Raw genomic sequence first — 25,958 nt, 5'->3', positions numbered from 1 at the left:
AAAGAAAAAAGAGAGAGAGAGAGAGAGAGAAAGAATCCATGGGGTGGCTATGAGAAAAAGAGTAAAATGGGTTGCAGATTTCAGAAAAAGATTCCCAAGGTTTAAGAAACAGCAGGAATTGGGACTAATCTGATATAAGAAGAGATAAGGAGATAAGAAGCCCAAGGTAAGTTCTATGAAAACAACGTAACAGAGTAATTGTTAGATTCGAGATCCTTCTGTGGTTGAAAGGCAGGGAATGGCTGCAGCTGTAGACAGACGAAAATGGGAGGTAGTGAGGAGAGGATAGGGAATATCGTTTACCCGGGTACATATACATATATACAGGACTTGATTTTGTCCCCCCCCAAAAAGGTCGAAGACTAATGTGATTATTAGCACCCCTATAGCTTTAACAAGCACAGTAAAAAGTACTGGTCATTTGACCATGAGCAAGTTATTTTACTTGCTATCAATTTTCTCATCTATAAAATGTGTATAACACAGAACCTATAAATCTGTTGCGTAAAGAAAAATTATATATATGAAGCAAAGAGTGGGTGCTCAGTAAGTGGTGATGATGACGATGATGATGGTTTTGCAAAGAGACGCCTTGGACCTACAACTCCACCAATTCCTAGCCATGGCCTGCAGTCAGAGTGACAGAGAAACATGAATTGTTGTAAATATGGTTTTGGGTGGGAACGTGACAGTGCATTTTGAATTTAGCTCTGAAAGAGGACAGTGTCCTTCTCAAGAGGAAACCTTAACCGGATTTAAACTTTCACTGGATGTTAGATACACATGAAAGACTCGTTACAGTCGGAGTTTTAGTTAGAACAGGCTTTGATTCTCCCTTTCCTCCCTCTGTGCCCCCAGATGTCTTGCTTGCCTGTCATTTTTTTCTTTCTTTATAAACAAGTAGTTTTGCTTTTAAACGCAGAACTCTCAAACCAAGAAATTATTTCCATATTAACTTTGATCTGCTAGAAGGGTGTAGGGGGAGGGGGCAGTCCTTTGGCAGGAAACAAACCACTTGAACCCAAGTGTGGGCTGGCTCCCACGTCACACACCTTCACAGGAGCCAGCATTTACACTTTGCTTGTAGGCTTTCTGGATAGGGCTGGTGGTAACACTTGCTAGAATCATCTGCATGTGTTCTCTATCATGCTGGCCACTTCTGCCCAGTGGATTCTCCTATGCCCTACAGCCCATGGGAAAATGGCTGTTGCTGACATTAGGTAGTTTAGGGGCAATAATTTTCCCAGCGCCCTGCTTTGACCTCAAAACTTTAACACCAGAGTCAAAAGAGTTCTCTAAGCCCAAAGCAGGAAACAGTGCAGCCGGGGGGTGGAAAAAGTCCTGGATCACTTGGCGTTTTGCCTTTATTAGAGTACTTTGCCCATGTGGAAAGATTTAGTGATTGCCCCAAAAGGCCAGAGCATGGTAACAGCTTAAAGAGTATCTGTTGCAAGCCCTGAGCAAACGGGGCAAGGAACACTTGAGGACACCCATCAATCATCCACATCTGTGTTTATTCAACAAACATGTAATAAACACCTACTATGTGCAGGTACTGGGCTGGGCGCTAAGCATCCAAGTGCAAATAACACGTATCTCACAGCCTGGTGGGCAAGTCAAGAAAATAAAAGAGAACTTTAATACAGTGTTGTATTAAAATAATTGAGAAGGACACAGAGGATTATGGAAGTTAAGTAAAATGTAGGGGGTCCCAACCCAGCCTGGGATTCAGGGAAGGGCTCTGGGAGAAGGCAGTACCCATGAGGAGTCTCAAATGGCAAGTAGGTATCAGTGAGCAGAGGGACATTCCAGGCCAAGGGCACACATGAACCAAGGACTTGAGGAGAAAAACAGCATGGTGTTTGGGGACAGAAAAGACTTACCAACAGTTCAGTGCTGCTGAAGTCAAAAGCTTCAGGCCAGGAGTGAGAAGACATGAAGCTGGAGAGGCAGGCTTTTGAACAATTTTGCCAGGATGAGAAATGAGAGCTTCGTCTTATAAGATAATGATGATGTCAGGTGCATGTTGAAGAACTTTCAACCAGGCATGACATGATCAGATTTATACCTGGAAAAAGCACGGCTTGATGTGTGACAGATTCTGGGGGAAGGGGAGAGGAAAATCCAGTCAAGGGGTGGGAAAACCAGCTGTGAAGGAGAGACAGTGAAGTCCTGTATGAGGACAGTGGCCAGTGGAACCAGAGCAGCCATTCTCAAAGTGTGGTTCCCACAGCCACAGGATGGAATGCTCTTCAGCAATAAAGAAATATTTACTAGTTAATGCTATTAACATGGGTGAGCCTTACAGACATTACAGTAAGTGAAAGAAGTCATACAGAAAGGACCCAGGTTATAGGATTCCATTTAAATTAAATGTCCCGAAGTCATAAAATTTATAGGGGTACAAAGCAGATGAGCGGTTTCCTGGGGCTGGGGTACAGGGGATTAACTGTAAATGGTGACGGTTGCACATTTGATAAACTTAGGAAAAATGATTGAATGATAAATTTTAAATGGGGGAAATTTTACCTCAACAAAGTTGTTTTCAGAGAAAGCATGGTCCCTGGACCAGCAGCATCAGCAACCTCTGGAAGCTTGTGGGATATACTTCCAGCTCCCTGGGGCCCCCACTCCCTCCCCGTCCTTGTTTCATGAGCCCTCCAGGGGATTCTGATGCATGCTGCAAAGTGAGAGCTACCAGATTACAGAAATATTTAGGAGGAACAATCAACTAGACGTGGCAATTAAAAGGGAATGTGGGTTCAGAAAAAGGACTGTTCCTAAGGCTAAACACCCTGGTTTGGGGGTTAGAAAGCCAGGTTGCTTGGTGATGGCCCCAAGATGAGACTGGGAACCCAAGACAGACTTAGTTGTACACAGCATGCGATTGGCAGTGCCTGTGCGGCCCCCAGCAGAGGGTCTGGCAGACAGTATGTGTAGGCGTCTGCAGAGACCTCTAGTTACGGACATCTACCGTATCCACAAGGAGCTTCCTAAGGAACTTGACTTCTGACATGGTAAGGAGACTAGAGGGCTAAGGAGTCCTCTCAGGGAATCCAAACTACCCTTTTGGACATTTAACTAGCCAAGTATGAAGGGTCAGAGGAGGCTGATTTTAGAATGGGACAAATGTGATGAAGGAGGTAGTAAGAAATTTAAAATTCAGGGAAAGTAAAAAATGATGGATGCATCAAGTCCAAGAAAAGGTAACAGGAATTGGATCCAGGGCAGACTTTGCCCTTGAACAGAAACAAGACATATCATCTTCTGAAACTGGAGGGTGTGGGTGTGTGCTTGAGGGTTAATGAGGAATACTGCACATGACAGACTTCATTTTCTACATACAGTAGGAAGACAGGTCATCTGCCAAGGAAGGGACGACGCTGGATAGAGGGTTTAAGGGTAGAGGTTGCCAGAATGGCAGAGGAAGGAGAGGAGTGAGGAGTTGAAGGCTGGTGAGCGTAAGCAAGCAGATTATCAACAGAGGTTGAATCTCGGAAAAGGAAGGGAGATCCTCAGTCTGCGAGATGTATAGAATCAAAGAACAAGACACCCAGGGTCTACAGGACCATATGTAACATGAGGAAAAAGAACATGAATAAGAAGGAAAGACAGGAGACTGTGGGCCAAGACGGAAACAGGAATACAGACATCTGCCGGGGAGCAAGGTCGGGTGTTTTCAGGAGCAACAGTGTGTTCCTGGGGTGGAGAGCTCTACTGGATACCCTAGCCATTGGGCAAGTCCTCATGCAGAGCATGTGCCCTAAGCCCTCAATTCGAACGCACAGATTCTTCTGAACCCTCTCCAGGACAGGGGTTGCTGCTGAGGTTTTCAATCCTAGGGAGCACCGTCTATCTTCCTCCCAAAGGTTACTAAGTTTCAGTTGCAGCAGTGGGGGTTATAGGGGTTTAGAAGCTAATCAGTAAGCAAGTGTTCTGACGTCCTGACCACGTTTTCTTCCCAGCATGGTGCCTGAGAAATGAGGGTGTGAGTTCCGTGCTCCTGGGATCCTCCACTCCGGAACAACTCATTGAAAATCTCGGTGCCATTCAGGCAAGTACCACGGCCCTTCCCACCAGGCTCAGGGAGATAGCATGGTCCTCTGCAGATGTCCCCAGGCAGTGTCCCATCTCTCTCCACCTCTCTTCTTGTGTCACAGCTTCCCAAAGGCTACCTGTTCCTAGTTTGGGGTTGGGGTGTGGTGTGGAGAGGATGGGAATGCAGGTGGCAAAGGCGCAAGCAGCAGCAACACGTACATGGATCCAGGGGTGTCCTCTTATTAAGAGGCGAGATTCTCAAAGCTCTTGCTCCAGGATGGGTTGAGGGACAGTGCATTCTCGGACACAAACAACATGACACCAGGCAAACTGGGTTGCCAGGCCTTACCATAAAAACATGCTTGAACCACTGGACAATGTATGTACATTATTTATTCATTAGTTCTTTACCCCCATTATTTGCCAACCTACACTGTCGGCTACCCGCCCTTCTGCTCCCAGAGCATCAAGTGTTCCTCCCCATCACAGCATTTATGATCGTGTAGTAGAACCTGTCTCCCCAGCTGGACAGGAAGCTTCCTGAGGTCCGAGACCTGGGTCTTTCCCGCATCTCTGCTGCTTTTCCAGTTCCTGGCATTACTATATATCCCTTAGCCAGCAGTCAAATACCTGCTGAATGAACGTTTCCCACATTTGAAAGAGAAAATAAGTTCAGCATTCTATTTTGGACTTCCAGGATCACATCTTCCCTAGCAGCCAGTTCAGGACTACCACCCCACTCTTCCCTCCTGCATGGACTAGAACTGGTAGGAGCCCCGCTGATGTACTCCGGGAAGCCAGTAAGGACAGTGAGAGGGGAAGTGGAAGAGAGACGTTCCTGGGACTTCCACCTGTGGAGTGGGTGGGCTACTGTGACCAACCCCTACCCCCAAAGGCCACACCTCAGTCCTGAGCCTGTCCCACTAGCAGCCCGAGGGTACAAAAGAGCCTGCCCACTACTCTTGCCACAGCCACTACCTGCCAAAAGAAGTATGGCTGTGTATTTTCCTCTCGCTCCCTGGGGAACAGAACGGTCTCTCCCCTGCCCACTTGTCCCTCAAGCAAACCGTGAACCCTCCCAAAAGGAAACACATGGACGTGGGAACAAACGTGATTACACTTAGAAGGTTTAAAACCCTCTTGGCAAATAGCCCCGGATGTGTTGGGAGATGAACGGTGCCTGCCTCCCTCCCCCCGTCGCTTTCTCAGGGCTGTGCAGCCGGGTAATCACCTCTGCCCCTGCCACCAAGAACCCCTCCCAGGCCCCCAGCTCCTCCCGGATTCTCTGGGCTCCCATCCCTGCATGGGGAATTGGGGGATGGCTCCCTCTTACAAAAACCACACCTACCTTATATTCACTTACGCACTGGGAAAAGACGAGGAATGGCAATGAAGATACTAGATATATAGTCTGGACACAGTTGAAATCCAATGATTTCAATTCCATTCATAGTTCTTATCATATGTTTGGCACCACGCTAGGCAGAAAGAGTACTGACAGAAAAAACAGGCCTCTGCCCTCACGAGCTCACAGGCTGGCTGAGAGCGAATTCGGGAATCTGTCCCTTAGTTCATTGAGATCTTTCAGGGCCTACTATGTAACAGGCACTGGAGACCCCAGAAACAAGAAGGATGCCATCCAAGCTTCAAGTTTACATTCCAGTGGGAGAGGCAAGTAATAAACATTAAATAATTTCAAAAATATGCACACTATTAAATAACTGAAGAGGGTTCTATGATAGAGACTAACTGAGAAGGTGGGCCTACTTCCGGTGCTGTTTTTGCCTAAGGCCCCTCCGGGATGTGTGTATGCTAAAGCCCAGAAGAGGAGAAATGTGCAACACCCAAGCAGGAGCATTCCAGACACAGTGGGGAACAGTGCAAAGGCCTGGAGATGGGAAGGAATTTGGCTTTTTCTAGTAACTGCCAGCCTAAGGCTAATACTAATGTGGTCAACGTGTAGTGAGCAAAAGGGACAGTGGGTGCACTGAAGTGGAGGCAGGCAGGAGAAAGACTTCACAGGACATTAAACAGGTGAGTTTTGTTGTACATGCAACAAATCCTTGGGAGCCTTTTTAGAGGGACATGCTGTTATTTGAACTTTAAAAATTGTGCTGGCTGCTGTGTAGAAAGTGGAATAAAGAAAGGCAAAGGCAGTTTTCCTGGTGACAGGAGATGCTGGCTGGGAGTACCTAGGATGGTGGCCGTCGACGTGAAGTGGATGGATTCCATAGGCTTTGGACACAGACACCATGATTTGCTGGTGGCTTAGCCAAAAGGGAGAAACGGAGATTCCTATCACACTAACAGAGTGACCACTGCTATACCAGGGGGGAGTTCATACTGACTGGGAATGGTTAAAAAAAATAGTAACTCCAGGGCTGGGGGAGTATGCCAGGTTGCAAAAGATGTATTTCAGAAGTAAACTCCAAATCCACCTTCCCAAAGCACTTTCTCCCTAGCAAGGCTCAGGCTGATAGCAGGATTGGTGGCAGTGGGGGGGTAGAGATGCCAAAGGTTAAGAGAAAAGGGACCCCCATTCAAGCTGGGAGGCCACTACCTTGGAGGCTTATTACCCTCTCCACCTTTCCACTCCTACCTCACAGCCCAGCACGGAATTTTCCACCCTAGGCAAGTTGTGACTGGGCTGCCAGGGGGCACCCAGCAGTGGTGGGATTGGTTGCAGGATTAAGTGCGCAGTGCCAACAGTTGTTAAAGAAAGGAAATTTTTAATGGGAGCCGAAAGAGTCAGCTGCTCCAAGGGATGGAATGTGCCCAAGGCATGCGCATGCTGGAGGGACATAGAAATCAGAGCCTCACTAAGTGGGAGAGCGAGGAGAGGAGAAACCATAGCGGCAGGCAGCCTGCCATCACCCGCACAGGTCCCCATCCTAAAAAACCTAACAAGTGGGGAGAAGCAGTTCTCTCCCCCTCCTGAGCCTCCCCATCACCCGCTCAGAGAAACCCAGGCTTCTCGGCAATAGGCTCTTCTCACAACCAGGGCTCCTCTCCCTTACCACTCCTTCCCCAGTATCCTCAATCCACCAATTAATCCAGTCAGTAGAACAGCAAGGTTGCCAAGCTGGTAGCCTGTGGGATGTTTGTGTAATCTGCAGCGGGTGAAAATGTTTTACAACAGTTGCCAACATTAAAAAATTGGGCATCTTCACATAAAATCCTGGATGTATGGCCTCTTAAAAATTTAAGTCTTACAACACTATATATACAATTTTCATGTTTTATTCAAGTAGTTTTACGGTTTCTTTTTTTAATGTTTAAATCTCGGTCTGAAATTTACTTTGGCGTAATGAATGAAGAATTTTTTCTCCTTGCATAGCTAACCCACTATATTTTAGACAAAACTTCCCACAAATCTACTTTCTAGATCTGGGTCTCTTTGTTGCAGTCTCATTTTAAAGAACATACTCGTTTTAATTCTCTGAGCTAAAGCTGGTGGGAAATTAAAACTCTCCCCCTTTAGCTCTGGGTAGGAAAATGTTAGCCAGACCTAGTTTCTCATATGGAGTAGCTCTACTCGCCTGCCAAACCCTAAGGCTTTTGAGAATAGCACTTGAGTGGAGACAGGGTCACCCTGGCCAACATGATTGCAGCAGAGGAAGGGTGAGGCCGAAACCTCAAAAGTGGCCGGCGTAATTGTCTTTTGCCACAGTCCCCACACAGGGTCAGTCTATTCCCGTGAAGAAGTCTGCCTTTGTCCCTTGTCTGATGTAATGTGTACCCTTGGTCCCCTTCTCATGATAAATTCAAGCCCTGGGTGAGCTCATCCTCTCCCAGGGCTTCAAGGGGCAGGCATCTCCGTGGTGAATGACTCACGAACCCTCAACTCCAGTCTTCCTGCCGCCACCAATCCACAGCCCCACTCGGCTGCCTACGAGCCGTGCCTACACGGATAGCCCACAGGCACCTTAATCTCCACACATCCTACTTCAAACCTCTTGTACTCCAGACTACTCCTGTGGTTCCCAGTCTCAACAATCAACATCTCTAACCTTCCAGTCACTCAGTCTTGAAATCCTCACCGGCCTCCAAAGTGTCTCTCCAATCCACTCTCCTTTTCTTCTCCACTGCCACTAATCACTGCTTTCACCATCTCTGTGGCTCCAGCAGCAAGCGATCTGTACCATCTCTGCTCCCTTTCTATCACCTCCTTCAGACCACCTCCACATGTCTGATGGGGTCACTCCCAGCTCAAGTCCTGAGAGGTTCCCCGCTGCCAAGAAGCAAGTCCCAACTCCAAACAGTGGCATTCAAGGTCTTCCATGCTGACTACCCCAACTTCCCTTTCCACCTACTCCTACCATCACATCCCCTACACTTTCTTCCCTCCATTTCAGACTGCTCACTTTCCGAAGCCATTCATTCCATCTACGAGGGAGGCCTGTTAACCCCTGGCCATCCTCCACCAGGGTTGTGAACACCAGTGGCAGAGAATCTCTCCTTAAGTCTCTAGACCTGTGCTGTCCACAACCCTAGCCTCTAGCCACAAATGGCCTTTTAGTGCATGAAACCAGCTTGTCAGAATGGAGAAGTGCTGTTAAGTGTCAAAGGTACTGGATTTGAAAGACTTAGTACTTAAAAAACAGAGCATTTTAATCTATGCGGACATGCTGAAATGTTTTAGATAAAATGGAGTAAAAACAATATCACGTTTCTTTCACTTTTATGTGACCATTAAAAAAAATCCGAAATTCTGTGACTCCTTACATTTCCATGAGTTTTCATTTATACATTATGCCTTTATTCAGTTCAGCAATACTTCCAAGCACCAACTATGAGCCCAGCACTCTTATCACATGAAACGCAGTGCTGGAAAAAACAAGGTCCTTGTCCCTGACCTCAGGAGCTTACAGTCTGGTGGAGGGCTTACTAGTTGTAGTTTATAAATGTATACAAGTCTTGACAACTCTGCTTAATTTTAAGCACAAAGAACCAAATGATCAGTGAGTACTAACCATATCCTCTGTACTTCTCCTGCTCCTCAGGTTCTCCCAAAGATGACATCACACGTGGTAAATGAGATTGATAACATATTACGAAACAAGCCCTACAGCAAAAAAGACTACCGATCGTAAGGCAGTGCGTGAGCCGCAGGACGTGCAGGGTTCAAACTGTGGTCTCTGCTGCTATAGAATGGTGTCACTTGCCAGTCTCTTGAGTCACTTAGCAGCCTGCTGCTCAACCTCTAGTATTCCCGGATTCTGAGGTATCTGCTGTCGCTCCCACTGTGCACCTGAATCACGAGCACATCTGAAAACTCACTACCAAGGAAATCCATTCTATTTTCTTATCTTGGACTGGAGTCACCTATTCCTTGCATTGCTCTGTGCACCTCATGCTTACGCCACAGGAAGTGTATGCGGGGAGGACAGATTACCTTCAGGCATTTAGTAACTTAAAGAAGGCTGTACAGATGTATTTTTTCAAACGCATAAAATCCACAGCTGCAATGTGGATTACATCAGAAAGAGTAGGCTACGTTCGCTCAGAAGTTGTGGAAGAATTAAGCAGAAACAACTTCACATTGCTTTTTTCTATTTCCACATTAAGGTTAGCAAGAGTTGTTTCACTTGTTATTCAACCAAACTAAAACTTCAAGGTATGTGCTTTCATTACCTTGTAAAAATATTCACCCTTGCTTGGCCCCAAGAATGCCCTGTATTGTAATTTACCCGCAATATCTATTAGGAATCTATTAACAATGTCCATTCACACACAGATATGGTGAGAGGATGAACACCTAATCTTTCACTTGAGACACGATGCCTAATTTATGAAAGGGAGGATTACACTGCTATGGAAACTTAGGCTTTGGATAAAATGTAATATATGTGCAACTGAAGTGTTCATTTTTGACTACATTTTATTAAAATCTGCTTTATACTTTTGCCTGCTTGTAGGCACAGCTTCTGCAAGTTTAAATATTTGAGCTTTAAAAATAAATATACACATGCTCAGTTTTGTAAGTAAACCTGTAAAATACCCACAAAGGCAAATGTTTGCTGTCTAATTAGCACTGGGACTTTACAATATGATGCCTGTTTTTGAGGAATTAACATGAAAGTGAATCAAGGACTTTGTGAAAAATGCTGTCACTGTTCAGCATACACTAGGTCAATTAACTTGCCTACTAAAAAGCAAAGGTTACAAAATTTCCTGATTCTATAACCACATTATATGCACTAAACTAAATGCATGAAAGCTCTTTGCATGGATTAAAAGGGTTGCACACAGAAGCAGAGGGCTAACCTTGCCACTACTAACTGGTTACCTACCCTCATGAATATTCCACCTGAAAAAAACTGTGATAATATACTGTGTGTATCTAAAAGGAGGGAAAACATGGGAGCGTGGGCGGGGGGGGGGGGGGTCCTATCTTTCTATTTGGATACCTGAGCATGTACAAAATTCTGATTTTTCTGGCTAGCCAAGTGCCCCATATAGAAATCACTTTGAGATTTAAAGTAAAAGACTATCAGCTTAAAATGCTATTTTCTGCCACCATTTCCAAATACGTATTTCATGATTAAATTCTAAATCTTGAAGCGTTAGTGTGAAATACCAATAAATTTTCTTTTTTGTTACTACTGCCTGTATTCTAATAAGGAAACAGTTTGGGATTTTTACCCAGGAGTACCAGATGAATGATGGATCATCCTTCAGTTCTTCATTGTGTATTAAAACAGTGAACTACTGTATGCATAATGAAGTTGTCTAAATGGAAATGCAATTTAACTTATTTGCTTAGAATAATAAAAGCATTTTGTGCATTTAATCTCAATTAGTTTTTATCTGCTCTTTCATTATAAGGGACTATATATATATCCACCTCCATAAAATAGGCAGTAAGAATCTGAATAAAAATCACGCTGGCAAGTAAGCAACACTGAATGATACCCAACAGAAACAACAGTAACAAAAGATTTCAGTAACAATCCAAATTTTCTTCTCTTATTAAAGAAGAAAATGATTAACTGCTAAAGATACCTCTCACTGGATTTTAGAAATACACTACACTAAGGCTCATGCTTCTCAAACTCATTTAAAACACCTGCAAATTAAAAGCAAATAACAAACATTACTACTTACCCATGGGAACTAGTTTTTTTAACAGATGAATCTTCTGCCATAGTAAACACACTAAATTAGAAATGTCAGTTATACTCTTAAGAAATATTTCCACATACTCCCATATTCTTTTCTGGAAAGAATTTCGTAGCAGAGAGCATACCATTCTGAAGGGTAACCCGGGTTAGTAGTCATCCACATACTGAAATCTCAGCCAGTGAAAATGCAAACTAGACAGATGCTTGTGTGCTGGCTTTCCACGTTAAGAACTCACTCCATCAATAGTGTACCATCTGTCATCAGATGTCACAGCTTCACCTTAGCCAGGCACCACTCCTTGGCAAATGAGAAACCAGGTCTAAAACCCAAGTATTCAGTTTTCCAGTCTGGTGCTTTTTTTAAGGACAAATTTTATGAATTCAGCAGGTAAATTTTTAAGTTAAAAATTCTTGGGTAAGGGGCGCCTGGGTGGCTCAATGGGTTAAAGCCTCTGCTTTTGGTTCAAGTCATGATCCCAGGGTCCTGGGATCAAGTTCCGCATCGGGCTCTCTGCTCAACAGGGAGCCTGCCTCTCTGCCTACTTGTGATCTCTGTCAAATAAATTAAAAAAAAAAAAAAATTCTTGGGTAAGAATCCAAATTCAGAATCAGTTAAGAAGCAAAGGTCAGAGAAGACAGGCCATGAAAACTCATGAAAGTCAATGAGAAAGGCATCTCTAACCACATCCATGAAAATCTAAACCAACCACTAAAAAAACCCCTCCTAATCTTCATTTCCCTACCTGGGAGTCCAAAGAGGTGGGATCTAATCCCCTAGAGCCCAAACAGATGGATCTGTAGATGAGTGCTACATCTACGTATCCTTTATGTCTCTAGAAACAGAAGTGACTGGCACACATACCAGAAACCCAGAAATCGGGTGGGCAGGACAGCACAGCTGGTACATATTGACAAAGAGGCCTGACACACTCTCTGTAATAGAACCATATTATTTCCATCACTGCTGCACAGACAACTGATCAGTAACTACAAAAATGTGTATTTACATGCGTGGGAAATTTGAAGGGTAATGTCAAATAATGTAATAAAGATGACGTACTTATTCACATGACTCTCAAAAACATCCAGGAAAAATATAAATTTTAAAAAGCGAAGTTTAGTAAATATTTAATAAACAAGACCCTTCACAAGAATTTTTGAGTATGAATCCAACCTCCATATTTCAGTGAACCGTAAACCTTGTTGTAAGTTATTCTCTCCAAGTTAGAGTAATTTGCCAAACAGGACAACCAACAGATTTTTACTGGCTAAGGATAATTTCAGTCTAAGATTTTTATGAAGTTGTAAATGAGAAACTAAAAACAGGAAAATGTGAAACGACGTAGCAGTTTATTTAAGCCCCTACTTACCACAAAGAGTGTGGGGGAATATTTAATCACTTTTAATCCCCTTTTTATCTTACTCATGTTGGATATGGGGTCTTTTTAAGATATAAATTCTGCAACAGGTTTTTACTAACTCAACAGATGCAGCACATCATAATTTTATGTGCCACATACCCATTTTGATGGGGTGAGTTCTGGGGGAAAAGTTCTTTAATTCCCAAGTACTGGTACAGTAAATCCCAAATGAAAACTGTAAATGTGAGTATATGCCTTATAAACTTAAGCACATAAATTCAACAGTATAGAAAGTCAGAACCATTATCAGAACCAAAGAGTGCTCTAGGTAAAATTCAAGACCAAAATCAAATTTTGCTTATTTGCTTTCTACCAACTGTTTAGTTTATGAATTCAAGAGACATTCTATTAAGAGTACTAAGCTGATGGGGTGCCTGGGGTGGCTCAGTGGGTTAAAGCCTCTGCCTTCATCTCAGGGTCCTGGGATCAAGCCCTACATCAGGCTCTCTGCTCAGCTGGGAGCCTGCTTCCTCCTCCTCTCTGCCTGCCTCTCTGCCTACTTGTCATCTGTCAAATAAATAAATGAATCTTTAAAAAAAAAATAAAAGTACTAAGCTGATGCCCCTTATCCCTTTTTCATGCCCCTTATCCCTCCATCTCAGCTACATAAATTGTTAAGAATGGTGGCAAATGCTGCCCCCCCAACACAAGCACTGCCATCTAGTGGCAATTTTTTTTAAAACCAGCAATTAAAAAACAAAAACAACACTTGGCCCTGCTCTGGTAACAAACAGTAGATCCTGATGGTTTGTCAAATAAGCAAATGCATTTGGTACACAAACTCCATGCCACCAAACTACTGACCAGTTATTTATCTACCAAAAAAAGTTACCACAGTAAGAAAAGTCTCATGTATTACAGTATTTTGCAGTGACTCGTGACTTCCTTATTCATTCATTATCCAATGATGGCACATGGATAATAATGCACCAAAGAAAAATAACAATTTACTCTTAGAAACAATGAGTAAATATAACCCTGAATTGAAGACACTAAACCACTATGCAAATGTGCTCTTGCCCCCCGTCTCCAAGTTCTTGGACATTCCTACCCAAAACACTCAAGAACACAGAAGATAAACTCCTGATGAACACATTCCTATAAAGTTATAAACAAAACAGCAAATATTATTTACAACATTCACCTTAAATTTGGAAGTGGAAACTAAAGATTAAAGTTAAGATTAGGAATTAGGAATAGGCTATTTCTTTTGAAGTACTGTTTGTAGGAAATTATTGGATGTGGTCAAAAGCTAAAATAGGAATATGAGCCTCTATCACCTATTATTCCATAATCCATTAAATAATACAAGCTAAAAAGCTTCCCAAACATTTTCAAATCATGGCATGCACCAGCAAATAATTTTATCTGCACACATTAAGAAATGCAAGAGAATGTTCTTGGCTGAACCCTAGGGGCTAACGAGGTCAATAGGACTAAATTTTGTTCACAATTAATGGGAACCTGTGGGTCAAATTTGGGGCGCCTGGGTCACTCAGCAGCTGTAGCATCTGCCTCCAGCACAGGTCATGATCTCAGGATCCTGAGATCGAGCCCCAGGTCAGGCTCCACACTGAGCCAAGTCTCTTGTCAGATTCTCTCAACCTCTGCCCCACCCAGTCATGCTCGCTCTCTCAAACAAATAAAATCTTTTGAAAAAAAGGTCAAATTTATTAAAGTCCTGACAGAAAAAGACTGCACTAAATACCGCACAAGCACCCAAACCACTGAAGTTTCTCGTAAAGTTCTTAGAATTCTGGAACTAAGATCATAAATATTACTTTGATCTTTTACACATCAATATTCGAGAAGGAGCTTCTCTACTGGACATTCCTCTAATCAAGGAAAACAGTAGTTCCAGTCTCTGAAACAGGTCAAACCAACATGGTAGGGTTGGGCTGACCTTCCTGGCCACCCAAGCTAGAACTATACAGCTGAACAGTATGTGCTTTAACCCCACGGGACAACTCTCAGATGTCTGGCCACTATTTTTAGGTTATGACCCTAGCTGCCTTTCTTCTGTTAAAAAACAAAGAAACAAAAAAACCCAAAACAACAACAAAAAATTTTCCACAAGTTTCTCTGCCCGAAATTGGAGACCCCTTGTTTTTGAGTTATTTCAAATCACAAATTCAGAGACTTGTAAACATGAGGCTTCTGTTCAATTCCCCAGGGGGAAAGGATTCTTCATTCTGATATTTACAAATATTTTTCAAAAAAAGTTGTGATATTATGGTTAGAACATAAGGAACCACTTATTAACTTCTTGCTACTATTATAAATAATAACAGCTCAGTCCAGGTTACTGTGACCTGTGACAGATCAAGGAAACAAGTTATTTTCTCCTCTTGTGATTACAGCACATTGCGAGAGACACTTTTTTTTTTTTTAACCTTTTAATAAATGTCCTGGCACTCTGAGTTTCCCTTTCAATTCATTTAATTTCAACAGTCTGTCAAAAAAAAGAGCCAATAAACAAATACTGAATTACATTTTGTTGGGTTTTTCAAACCCTCCAACTGCAGACTATAAAAACATCTGGGTCTCTCACCCTGACCACCCTGCTACGTTGCCAAATACCACAGGCCACCCGTAGATACACAGCCAGGGGGCAAAGCCAGTACAGTCTACTTGGAGCCAGTAGACAGGAGGGCGATGAGGCCTGATGAAGCACTTATGGACAAAATATAATTCCTGTAAAAAATCAACGTTAAGGAAAGATTTAAAGCACAAACATAGTTCTCCAACAAAATAAAAAGTGCCCAACTCTTTGGAATGTGCTGCTTCCTGTCTGACACTGTAAAACAATAATGATGTGCAGTCCCATTGTCTGCAAATGCAATTTACAAGACAGAAGGCAATAAAGAATGAAAAACATTCACAGGAAATGTGTCCCAGTTTTAAAAAGAAAACACTTGAGACAGAAACCTAGAACACATGATCACAAAGAAGACATCTGAATTCCATTTAACCTAAAGGAGAAGAGCTAATCAAGACTATGAACAGGAAGATGAAATTTAGCTTCTCTGCCTCTGGCCAAGAACAAAGGAAAAAAAAGTCTCCTCTGTCCATCAGTGTTTTGGCTATAGTTGGCCTATAAAAGCAAGGAAGCTCTCAAAGTTCACAGCTACTCTCAGCCTCAGAATGGCACTGTATAGGACAAACCATTCTAGTATTCCCAGAAGATACAAGCTAGAGAAGTCTATTTTATTACATAAAATCTCCACCTGCTAAAAGTCTGGCTGCACATCCTTAACTAACATCTTCAATAAATTACCTAAAAAAGAGAAGACTGATTCCTGCCCCAAAGCTCAATTTAAGAGCAGCTTGAAACACTATTAAGATATTATGAAATGTATCTATTTAACTACACTGGCTATCCACCCAATTCCAAAGCCCCAAAATGTCAGGAGACACATGGACTTATGGCAGGAACTACCAAAGGAGGCAAGTTGCTTTTGATCCTCAGAACTTATTTTTGAATAGGAGGATATGGGCGCCTGGGTGGTTCAGTGGCTTAAAGCCTCTGCCTTCGGCTCAGGTCATGATCCCAGGGTCCTGGGATCGAGCCTTTGAATGGGGCTTTCTGCTCACCAGGGAGCCTGCTTCCCTTCCTCTCTCTCTGCCTGCCTTTCTGCCTACTTGTGATCTGTCAAATAAATAAATAAAATCTTTTAAAAAATTAAATGAATAAATAAAATAGGAGGATATACATGACCATAGATATATGACTGCTTTGTAATACTTGTTATTTATCATGAAGTTATAATTTATAAACTTCAAAGAACTTTAAATCAAACCCAAAGCCCTTATTTTAAAAGTCCAGAAACTTGCCTAAGGTCACAGTGCTATTCAGTGGACTGATTGCCTGGGCAGTTTTTCTTCATAGTAAAATAGTTGGGATAAATCAAAACCAAAACAAACTACTGCTCCTAGACTTTTAAAATGCTAATGAACCTTTAAAAGGATACACTGTAGGGTTGAAGTTCTTCAGTATAAAGAAGGAAGCAACAATGACCAAGACCAGGAAGAGGGTGTTGTTATAGAAGATGGAAAACGTTGTAGCTTCATAATCAGCAACTTCGTTCTTCTTCCACAAGATTCTGTAGACAGACAAACCAATCAAGTTTATAAATATGTATTAAAATATTAATACGACATGGCTCTAATTCACTATAACGTAAGTTCTTCCTTACATATTCTGGACAGAATGTGTTTTTAATATTAAATTTAATCAGCATTGTACCCTTTTCTCCTGCTGAAAAAGACATTTTACTCAATTGATAAAAATAGCTGCTTAGTCTATTACCTTTACTTCCCAGGCTCCCAGTCGGGGCTTTGGAGGAAGGGACAGATTAATTCCAACTAGCTTGGTTTCATCAGCAGCCTAAAGAGTCATGAGAAGTTCTCTAGGTCCTCACCTAAAACAAACTCCACGATCAGTAACCAGATGAAGCATTCCTGGCTGTCTGCTGGCTTGAGACTCTTAAAAGCCTCCAGATTTCAGCCTTCAATTATTATACCTGAAGAAAATCCTAAGGACCAAAAACTAGCCGTGGCTCACAGAAGCAGACTAGTTTGCAACTATCTTTAGCCACCTTTACAGGATTCAAACAAAGAATGTGCTTCAACATAAAGAGGATTTTTTAACTTTTATAAAACCCATTTACTTTTTATTTAACCCATTTTACTCATTATGTTTTATTAATTGACTAAAACCTTATCAACCTTTTCTTTTACCTATTCACATGGGCAGCAGGAAGCTACAGGATGCCTGTGAATAAGGTAGCCTTTATTCCATTTGATTAATTAACTTTGTAAAGCAGTGTTTAAAAGAGTAGGTTGTTACCCATTAGTGGGACATGAAATCATTTGGGTGGATTCAACGCTCAGGAAAAGTAACTGAGTGGAACTGAGTGGAACGAGAACCAATTGTTTTTTTGTTTTGTTTTGTTTTGTTCTAAGGTTTTATGTATTTATTTGAGAGCGAGCGAGCACATGCAGGAGAAGGGGGAGGGTTACAGAGAGAAGCAGATTCCCCAAGGAGCAGGGAGCCCAACTTGGGGCTCGATCCCAGGACTCCGGGATCATGACCTGAGCTGAAGGCAGATGCTTAACCAAGTGAGCCACCGAGGCACCCCAAGAGATCAGAATTTTTTTAAATAGAAAAGTATCAAGGATGCCTGGGTGGCTCGGTCAATTAAACATCTGCCTTCAGCTCAGTGATCCCAGGGTCCTGGAATCAAGTCCCACATCGGGTTCCCTGCTCAGCAGGGAGCCTGCTTCTCCCTCTTCCTCTCTCCCTGTTTGTGCTCTCTCTCAAGTAAATAAATAAAATCTTTAAAAAAAAAAATATCGAGTGTATCACCCACATAATTATCAAGCGTATCACCACCATAATCATTGTTTTGTGAAACATTTGCATGTGTGCATGTTTGAGTGTATTTGGTCAAAAGGTGAAGTACTTCACTGTGATCATCAAAAAGGTTGAAAGCCATCACCACTGATGTTTTGTCTCCCAAAGATCCACTACTCTGGGGTTAGATGATTCCCTCCACCAATCCTAAGGACAGCACTATGGCTAATGTCATTGCCCACTGCTGCATTTTATTCACCACATGTTTTAGTCCAAAGTCAACAAGCCCAACTGTAAGGAAGATAAATGAAATGAACTTGACTTTATCACAAGAAGTCTGTGGTCTCTAATATAAATGCCACAGTTCCTTAACTCTATGGATACCATCAACTTAAAACTTCTGTTCACTGTTAGGTTTGGGAAGTAAAGGATACTATGTTAAATGCAGCCATCAACTACAAAACAGCTTCTGATTTCAGAGAAGTTTAAATGTAAATTCAGAAAACATATGGGACTTGGAATTGAAAGAAATACATTTTATCAGCTTAACACTGATGGAAGAAACCACCATCTCCAAAAGATGCACAGACCCAACCAGGTTTAATGCTAGAGAACATGGACAACAAGTGCCACTGTTTTTAAGTCTCTGGTACAAGACTGAAGGAAGACAGGTTCCTTAAATAGGCTATTAGCATGCCTCCATACAGCTGCCTAGATTATCCCACCTCCACAGGAGCACTCCTCCCTAACTCCTTGCCATGCCCTGATTCAGAACCATCTTCAGATGAAAAAAGTGGCTCACTCCTTTAGATTACCCCAGCTCCCAATATGACAGGCGTTACATCAGTGCACACACAGGACTGCCTTGGACAGGTTTCAGAACTTTCTCTAGCCCACTCATATCCTGTTTCATTTAGAAAAAAAATGAAGACCACCCCCAACACACAAATGTCCTCATCAGCAATAGTTCTGCCAAAGCTTCACTGGTAAAAAATCTAGTTTGGGAGAGCACTCCCAAGGAGTCATTTTTCTGAAGAGCACCTCCTAGAAGACAAAGACTGAGACCAAATCCAAGAACTGTTATAATCACCTAACGCTAAATGAGAGACCACTGGTAAGTCAAGAAGAAATAAAACACACACCCAGGGATAAATATTAATGAATCTCTGATTCTCCTCAGCTAATGTCCAACCTTGAATGGAGGGCAAAACAGTTTCAAAGTGGCAGGGGGTACATGATCCAAATGACTGTAAGTGAGAGCTTTGAGACATACATATCTGGGCAAAGAAGTGTTGACAGGCCTTCTCTTAAATCTCTTGAGGCAACTTACTTTTGAGGGAGAAAAATACTAGATCTTAATGGGAGTCCTGGTCCCAGTTATCAGTCAATCATGAGTAAACACCTGGATAAACTTTTTATCCGGTGTGGTTTTTGTGAAATAGTAACAGCACAAACTTCTACGGATTATAAGAATTGAAATTTTACAACCTTCTGACACTCTGCATTTTATGTAGCCAGAGAACCTACACTTCATTCTCTTTGAAATACTGATTCAGCCAATAGCAAAGATATTTCATTTCTAATTCCAACTCTGATCTAGTAGTAGTGACTACCTGAATACCATGCTGAGAAAAATTCTGAGACATACCCCAGGATCAAGAACAAGTGCCAGACCAATCAGGCAAGTCTGTAGAGGGCAGAGGAGACCCATTTGCCATCTCTGCTATAATTCATCACCTAAAACCTATAGAGCTGTAACAAGCATTTTGAAATTGGGTAGCTGTGATGCATACTTCAAGAACCACTTTTCTAATAAATACTATAATTCAGTAAAAAGATCTCTTTGAAGTGTTCTAGATTCCCTACCTCTATCACCATGCAAAAATTTATAATCAGGAAGCTGCGCAGCAAGATCTCATGAAAGATATCCCTGCAAAAACGCCTTCACTGTCACTATTTTAATACCATGCCCTTCAGGAAGGACCTAGCTGACTGAGTCGGTACAGCATACAACTTGTGGTCTCTGGGTCATGAGTTTGAGCCCCACATTAGCTGTAAACCTTACTAAAAAAAAAAAAATAACATCTTTAAAAATATATTGTATTCTTCAGTTTTTATAAAGGATCCACAGGAGATGATCATTCCTATAATGTTTTATAGTGCTTTTCAAAACCACTAGAAGACACTGTCCATTAAGTTACTCAGTGTCCCTTAAATAAGGATCCAAATGATAAAGTCCTTCCAAGATTCGGTGCCAGGAAAGTTTCTTTCCTGAAGGACTTACAAGCTGCTTCTCATCACACAATGAAAGTGTATGACCTCAGATGCTCCCCCTGACACTTGGAAGCTCAGAGCTAAGTTCAATGCTCAAACGCTATACCTAACTTGGAGATTCTTGTTTACCCAGTTTTTCTTAATTTTAAAGGTTTCTGCTCTTTCAAAATTGGACTTCTTTTATTTCACATGCACTTTAATATGGCAAGTCTCCACAAAGTCTTTCCGAGGCAAAGTGGGTTAAAGATTCCATTTTTAACTTTATAGATACTAAAACTTAAGATCTATGAAAACCTCATCCCGTGACTGTATTCAACCTATACAACAACTCTTAAGCACAAGTTTATTAAATTATTCAGAGACTTCTGTTACTCAGATATTAGACTACTAAGCCTTCTAATAGTTGGCAGGAAAAACTGAGGGGGAAGGGCTAACAAATGTGGCACATATTTGGGCAACAAAAAGAAACCAAGCTGTTTTCTCTTTCCCAACCAACAAAGATAACCAAGAACTGGCTGTCCCTATGGAAACTCAGGAATGAAAATACCACCACCTAAAAATGCTAACACAATGCAATGTAAACTCTTCAGACCCAGAGTGGGAAGGTGACATAGCTACCAAGTAGTAGAGCCAGCACTGGATAAGGCTCTGCAGGCTCTGAAATTCCAGGAGAGAAGTTAGGACAAGCTCTCCAAGCCATATTGCCCTCATTCTTACTGTGGATTGACCTCCACATGGGAATTTATGCCCTCAGCTTCTTCAGATGTAAAATGCAAACAGCCCTACCTCAAAGAGCTCTTTAAGGAAACAAATAAATGAACTGTGTATAACACAAAAGCATCTGGTGGTGGTAAAAACTCAAAATGTCAGTGTGATTGTTATTCCCATTACTAAGTCTTCTACGTTTAACTTCATGCAATTCTATTATCCACCTTCTCAATGTTTAACCTCAGGCAATTCCATTATCCACATTATCTGGGCAACAACCAAAAACTTAATTTTCTACAAAGTAACCCCTTTTTGGACTGTCTCCAACAATTCAGAAGTCCAACCTTTCATCTTTTTCCTTTCGAGACATCTTTCTGTTATCAGCTTCGGAAAGTTTTCGAGTCACTTCTTTGGAAACAGCGTCCTCCCTCTTCTGTGCTACTCTGGGGGGGGGGGGGGAAGAAGAAAAAAAGTTTTCACATGCTCCAGGAATGAACATCACCCTATCAAACACTCTGTACTTATATATTTTGTATTGGCAACTAGAAGATACTTTACATTTGAATAATTTTGACAGAAAAATTCCAAGTTTATTATACTAAGAGCCAAAAGAGTTTCAAGAACTTCCAAGATGGAGATTATTAGTTACTGGTTTTGACTTTTGTGTAAAAAGGATAATTTTCCAAAGTTTAGGTATTTAATATGTAAAGAAGTCAAATGCTTTTAGCACAATTTAGTTAAAAATCATTTTAACTCCATTGTGTTTTAGCCTATTTATTTGTTCAACAAATAAATTTGATAAGGCATTGACAAATGATACAGGGTATCAATGCCAGTAAATATAAGTAGACTTAAAAAACAAAAGGGGAGCAGGGCACCTGGGTGGCTCAGTGGGTTAAGCCTCTGCCTTTGGGTCATGGTCCTGCACAGGGCTCTCTGCTCAGCAGGGAGCCTGCTTCTCTCTCTCTCTCTCTCTCTCTCTCTGCCTGACTCTCTGCCTAACTGTGATCTCTGTCTGTCAAATAAATAATAATAAAAAACTTAAAAAAAAATGCCAGCTGATACAAAATGAATATGGTTTACAGCAGAAACACTTCTGAGCTGAACAGAGGGAAGGAAACACACACACACACAGCCCATCAGGATAGGACACAGAAATAACTATTTTCAAAGGAGTTGGCTATCTCCAAGGATCTTTAAGACAAACAGTCAATCATGTGTTCACAGGACAAATTTTCCTGAAGAGACCAAACCAGATTAACTAGTTAATTTCTCTTCTAGTTCTAAAATTCTATCTTCACCTAACAGACTCATAACAACCTGTCAGGTTTATTACAACTCAAGAAGTGCCCCCTCTGTCTTAGGGCTCTTAGTAAGTCTCAATGCTGAATGCTCTAAAATAAGACAAAGGTCATTCTGGTGGCCCAGCACTCAGCCAAATGAGATAACCCACAAAATCAACTGTTTTTCTTCTACTGTTATTTTTTTAAACGTATTTCAGAACTGTTCCAGAATAAAAAAGAAGAATACCATCTATTTAATTTCTTAAACCAAAACATCTTTGCAAACATTTTTTTAAAGTCATGCAACCTTGAAAAAAATTAATACGGGCTCTGTCACCCCCAATCTCTCTGACACTGCACAAAAACATTATGGGCTCACTATGCTTGACATGTCACCTGCATTATCTTATTTAATCCTCGCCATCTGTGAGGTACCATTAGTATCCCAATTGCACAGCTCAGGAATGGGACATCTAAAAAGATGAAATGTGTGCCCAAGGCTATACATTTAAGAAAGGGAGAGCTGGGAATGGAATCCAGACAGTCAGCTTATTAGCCATCTTCCCTTTAACTATGAACACCTACCCATACCCTGCATCTTCCTGGGGCTTTAAGCTTTAACACATCTTGTAAAACTGTAGAAGCTTCGATATAAGTGGCATCATTTAATATTAAGTTAGAACTATGATTAAAAAAAATATTCCACTCTGACAGAACCTATTAAATAAAGTCAGTATAACTGAAATTTTACTGAACTAAATATAGCGAGAACTGTCTTACGGGTCAAAAGACATGGCAGTGGCCCTCAAGAAGTCCAGAGCAGAAATGAGGAGATTTAAAAAAACAATTTTAATTCCAAAAAGGTTAATGAAAAATAATATGCAAAACATGTCAAAAACTGGGAAGTCTCAAAAGGAGTGAGTTCCAAGGATATCACAAAGAATTGGTCATTCAGGGTGCCCTTATCTGAGGGCTTCACTATACACCTCACAAGAAAGACAGCCCAGAACAGCAGAGTGCAAGACAGCTGAAACCGGAATGGCAGTTGGTAAAGAGGGACGCCAAGCAGAAAGATGATAAAGGTGAGCACTCTGCTGGTCTAACAGAAAGGCAATCACACAAACCTGAGTCTACAGATCCAAGACAACAGCTGAGAGATGCCGAGGCCACTTTCAGCCATTGAGGCCATTTCTGGTTTTCATACAATAAATCCCTTTAACTGAGATCATCTCAACTTTTTTTTCTTTTTTTAAAGATCTATATATTTGGGAAAGAGATTGGGGGCAGGGGCGAAGAGGCGGGGAAGGGGTGAGGGAGAGAATATTCAAGCAGATGCTTGCTGAGCGTGGAGCCTGCATGGTGCTTGTGCTCAGGACCCTGAGATCATGACCTGAGCAGGGCGGCGGAGGGGGGGGGGGGTGTGTAGAACCAGTCTATGCCCGTCATGTACTGGTCATCTCAACATGTTTCTATTCCTTGTCACCACAAAGAGCCTAATATAGAAACAACAAACTTAGAAAGGATTTATATAATGTGTGATCTTAAGTTAGCGGAAATATGATAATCTTTTACATGTTTACATACTTGTAAGAAAAAATGTAATAAGCATTAAAAATGTCAGTTAAAAAAAACAAAAAAACACTTCTTCCATGTCCAAAAATAGAACATGGAGAATCAGAACTGTTATTTTCAGAAAGAATTTCATTTAACTTCAGCAATGTTAATTTACTTGGTGCTGTTTTTCTGACAAACCCCATGATTAAGGCTAGTGCTCAACTGTTTGTTTACTAATTTCCCTCTCAAAACCTACTTCTAGAAGTGTCAAAAGCAGTCTGCTTCACTTAGTTAATAATTCTTTATAGCCTTACTATGCCTATTTACATATACAGTTCAAACTGATATTTACTGAAAACAAGACAAAGGGTCTTTAAGACATCCTTCTATATAAAAGTGCAACACATAATACATACTTTTGCTTCACAAATATACTTACTTGTGTTTGAGAACAAATTTCACATTTTTGTATGCAAAGGCTACCAAATAAGTGCTTACTAGGGTCATCACACTATAGAGAACAGCAGACTGAATAAGATCCATATGCCATATTCGCCAATATAACCCTGATTTAAAATAGAACGGGAGAGGGGGAGAATACAAAAAGGAAAACATTACCACACAGTTACAAAGGCCTGCCCAATTAATTATAGCTAAGTTGATAAACTACAGTCCAGGTTAGGAATTCTAACACAGTCTAAGAAGATCTTCAGAACTGATAAAGTTAAGGTCTCAAACGTCCCCAGCTCAGAAAACTTGAAAACTAGTCCAGATGAGATTTCCGCTTCTTCTAAAATGAAAATAAAATCTGGATTTAAAAAAAAAAAAATCAATTCAGACTTCAGGTTTTATTCATCAGGGCACTATTAAGCCAACCACGATCTGCTCCAAAACGCCACGTGCAGTCCCACGCCCATAGTTTACATGCTGACGTGGCTCTCTGAAATCCAGGCAGCGCTCAGTGCTGCGCGGCCAGTGAGGCTTTAGAAGGCCAAAGGAAAATGAATCTCGACTTCACTGCCCAAAAAACGTGCAGCAGTATGAATCAGGAGATTCAAATTCAGGAAACCTGAGCTATAAAAACCACCTTTGCCCAAGTCGGCAAAATACCTCCATCTAAGTGAGAATTCTAATTGTCCTAATAGCATTCAAAAGTTTCAACAAGTGAGAGCGCCGACTCTAGGCAGTGGTGCAACCTCTCACCAAATTAGGAAAACAACTTCAGCAGTGTGCCGTGCTTCACCCAAAGCTACACTTCTATTCAATTCGAGGGCTAATGGGAATTTGACTCTGACCTAATTCATTAGTTTTTTCCAAAATAAGTAAACGATACAATCTTAAAGCTCAAAACGGCAAACAGTTGTGGGTAAAAAACAGATGACATATGCATGAATGTCAGCACAAAATCTTTTACCTAGACGGTTTGTGCAACGGGAGCCGCCATCCCCAATCTAGTAAATCACGATGTCTGGGAGCGGGGCCACAAGTGACTTTCCTGGGATGCCTCCCACCACTCTCCCCGTCGAGTATACTAAGTTAAAGCCCACAGAAGCTACGTGCTATCCCCGTGCGCAGGACGAGCTAGGGGCAGCCGCCGGCCGTAGGCCCCAGGCCCCCGCGCGAACTCCCGCCAGTCGGCCGGGCCCTGCCACGTCCCCGCCCAGCCCCGCCCGCCGGCGGCCTCCGCGGCCCGCCTGCTCCCGGCGCTCACAGATGGGGATGGCGGACACGATAAAGGCATTCCCGAAGAAGAGAGCGGAGGACTTCGCCGAGAGGTTGCGGCTGAAATCCTGCAGAAGCAAATCCTCCTCGGACTGCTGCTTGGAGCCGCCTTTGGGAGCCATGGTAGACCGGAGCTTTGAGCCTGGAGGGCGGTGCTGGGTAAACGCCACTGGCCCCGCCTCCATGGCCGCCGTATCCACTAATGGCTCGTCAGCGCTACGTGCGGAGGCGGGACTCGGCGCGGCGCGGGAGCAAGCTTGTCCAGGATTGGCCCGCGCCAGGGACGTCTCCCGGTGTGATTCGGCAAGCCGGCCAGACTTCCGGGTTCTTGGCCAGCCTCGTGGCTAGTCGGGGATTTGTAGTTCCGTAGATTCTTGAGAAAACTTCATTGACATTCCATTTTACAGGTGCCGTCACGCTTCCCGTTTCGTTGGAATTCCAAAGCAGGACACTGTTCTGGCCTTGAGTCATTCAGTCG

At 42.2% G+C, this 25,958-nt stretch overlaps 2 protein-coding genes across 5 annotated transcripts in view; one reads left to right on the top strand and one right to left on the bottom strand.

Moving 5' to 3' along the window:
* Positions 1 to 10,837, top strand: part of KCNAB1 (potassium voltage-gated channel subfamily A regulatory beta subunit 1) — a 402,759-nt gene extending 391,922 nt beyond the window's left edge. For all 4 annotated transcript variants that reach the window (XM_059391681.1, XM_059391683.1, XM_059391685.1 and 1 more), the window contains 2 exons: positions 3,966 to 4,054; positions 9,042 to 10,837. In XM_059391681.1, coding sequence (XP_059247664.1) covers positions 3,966 to 4,054; positions 9,042 to 9,131 — 179 coding nt within the window. In that variant the 3' untranslated portion in view covers positions 9,132 to 10,837. The remainder of the gene's footprint in view (positions 1 to 3,965; positions 4,055 to 9,041) is intronic.
* A 4,167-nt stretch (positions 10,838 to 15,004) lies between these two features.
* On the bottom strand, positions 15,005 to 25,661 carry SSR3 (signal sequence receptor subunit 3). The gene is made up of 5 exons (XM_059391680.1): positions 25,470 to 25,661; positions 24,198 to 24,324; positions 21,266 to 21,364; positions 16,555 to 16,686; positions 15,005 to 15,277 (listed from the first exon to the last, which is right to left on the bottom strand). Exons 1-5 carry the CDS (start codon positions 25,600 to 25,602, stop codon positions 15,211 to 15,213), a joined length of 558 nt encoding a protein of 185 aa, XP_059247663.1. The 5' UTR covers positions 25,603 to 25,661; the 3' UTR covers positions 15,005 to 15,210.
* Between the last annotated feature and the right edge of the window lie 297 nt (positions 25,662 to 25,958).

The sequence above is a fragment of the Mustela nigripes genome, chromosome 2, assembly GCF_022355385.1.
Source record: "Mustela nigripes isolate SB6536 chromosome 2, MUSNIG.SB6536, whole genome shotgun sequence".
Lineage (NCBI taxonomy): Eukaryota > Metazoa > Chordata > Mammalia > Carnivora > Mustelidae > Mustela > Mustela nigripes.
Note: the sequence above shows the minus strand (reverse complement) of the source record. Positions and strands in the feature narration are given on the sequence as shown.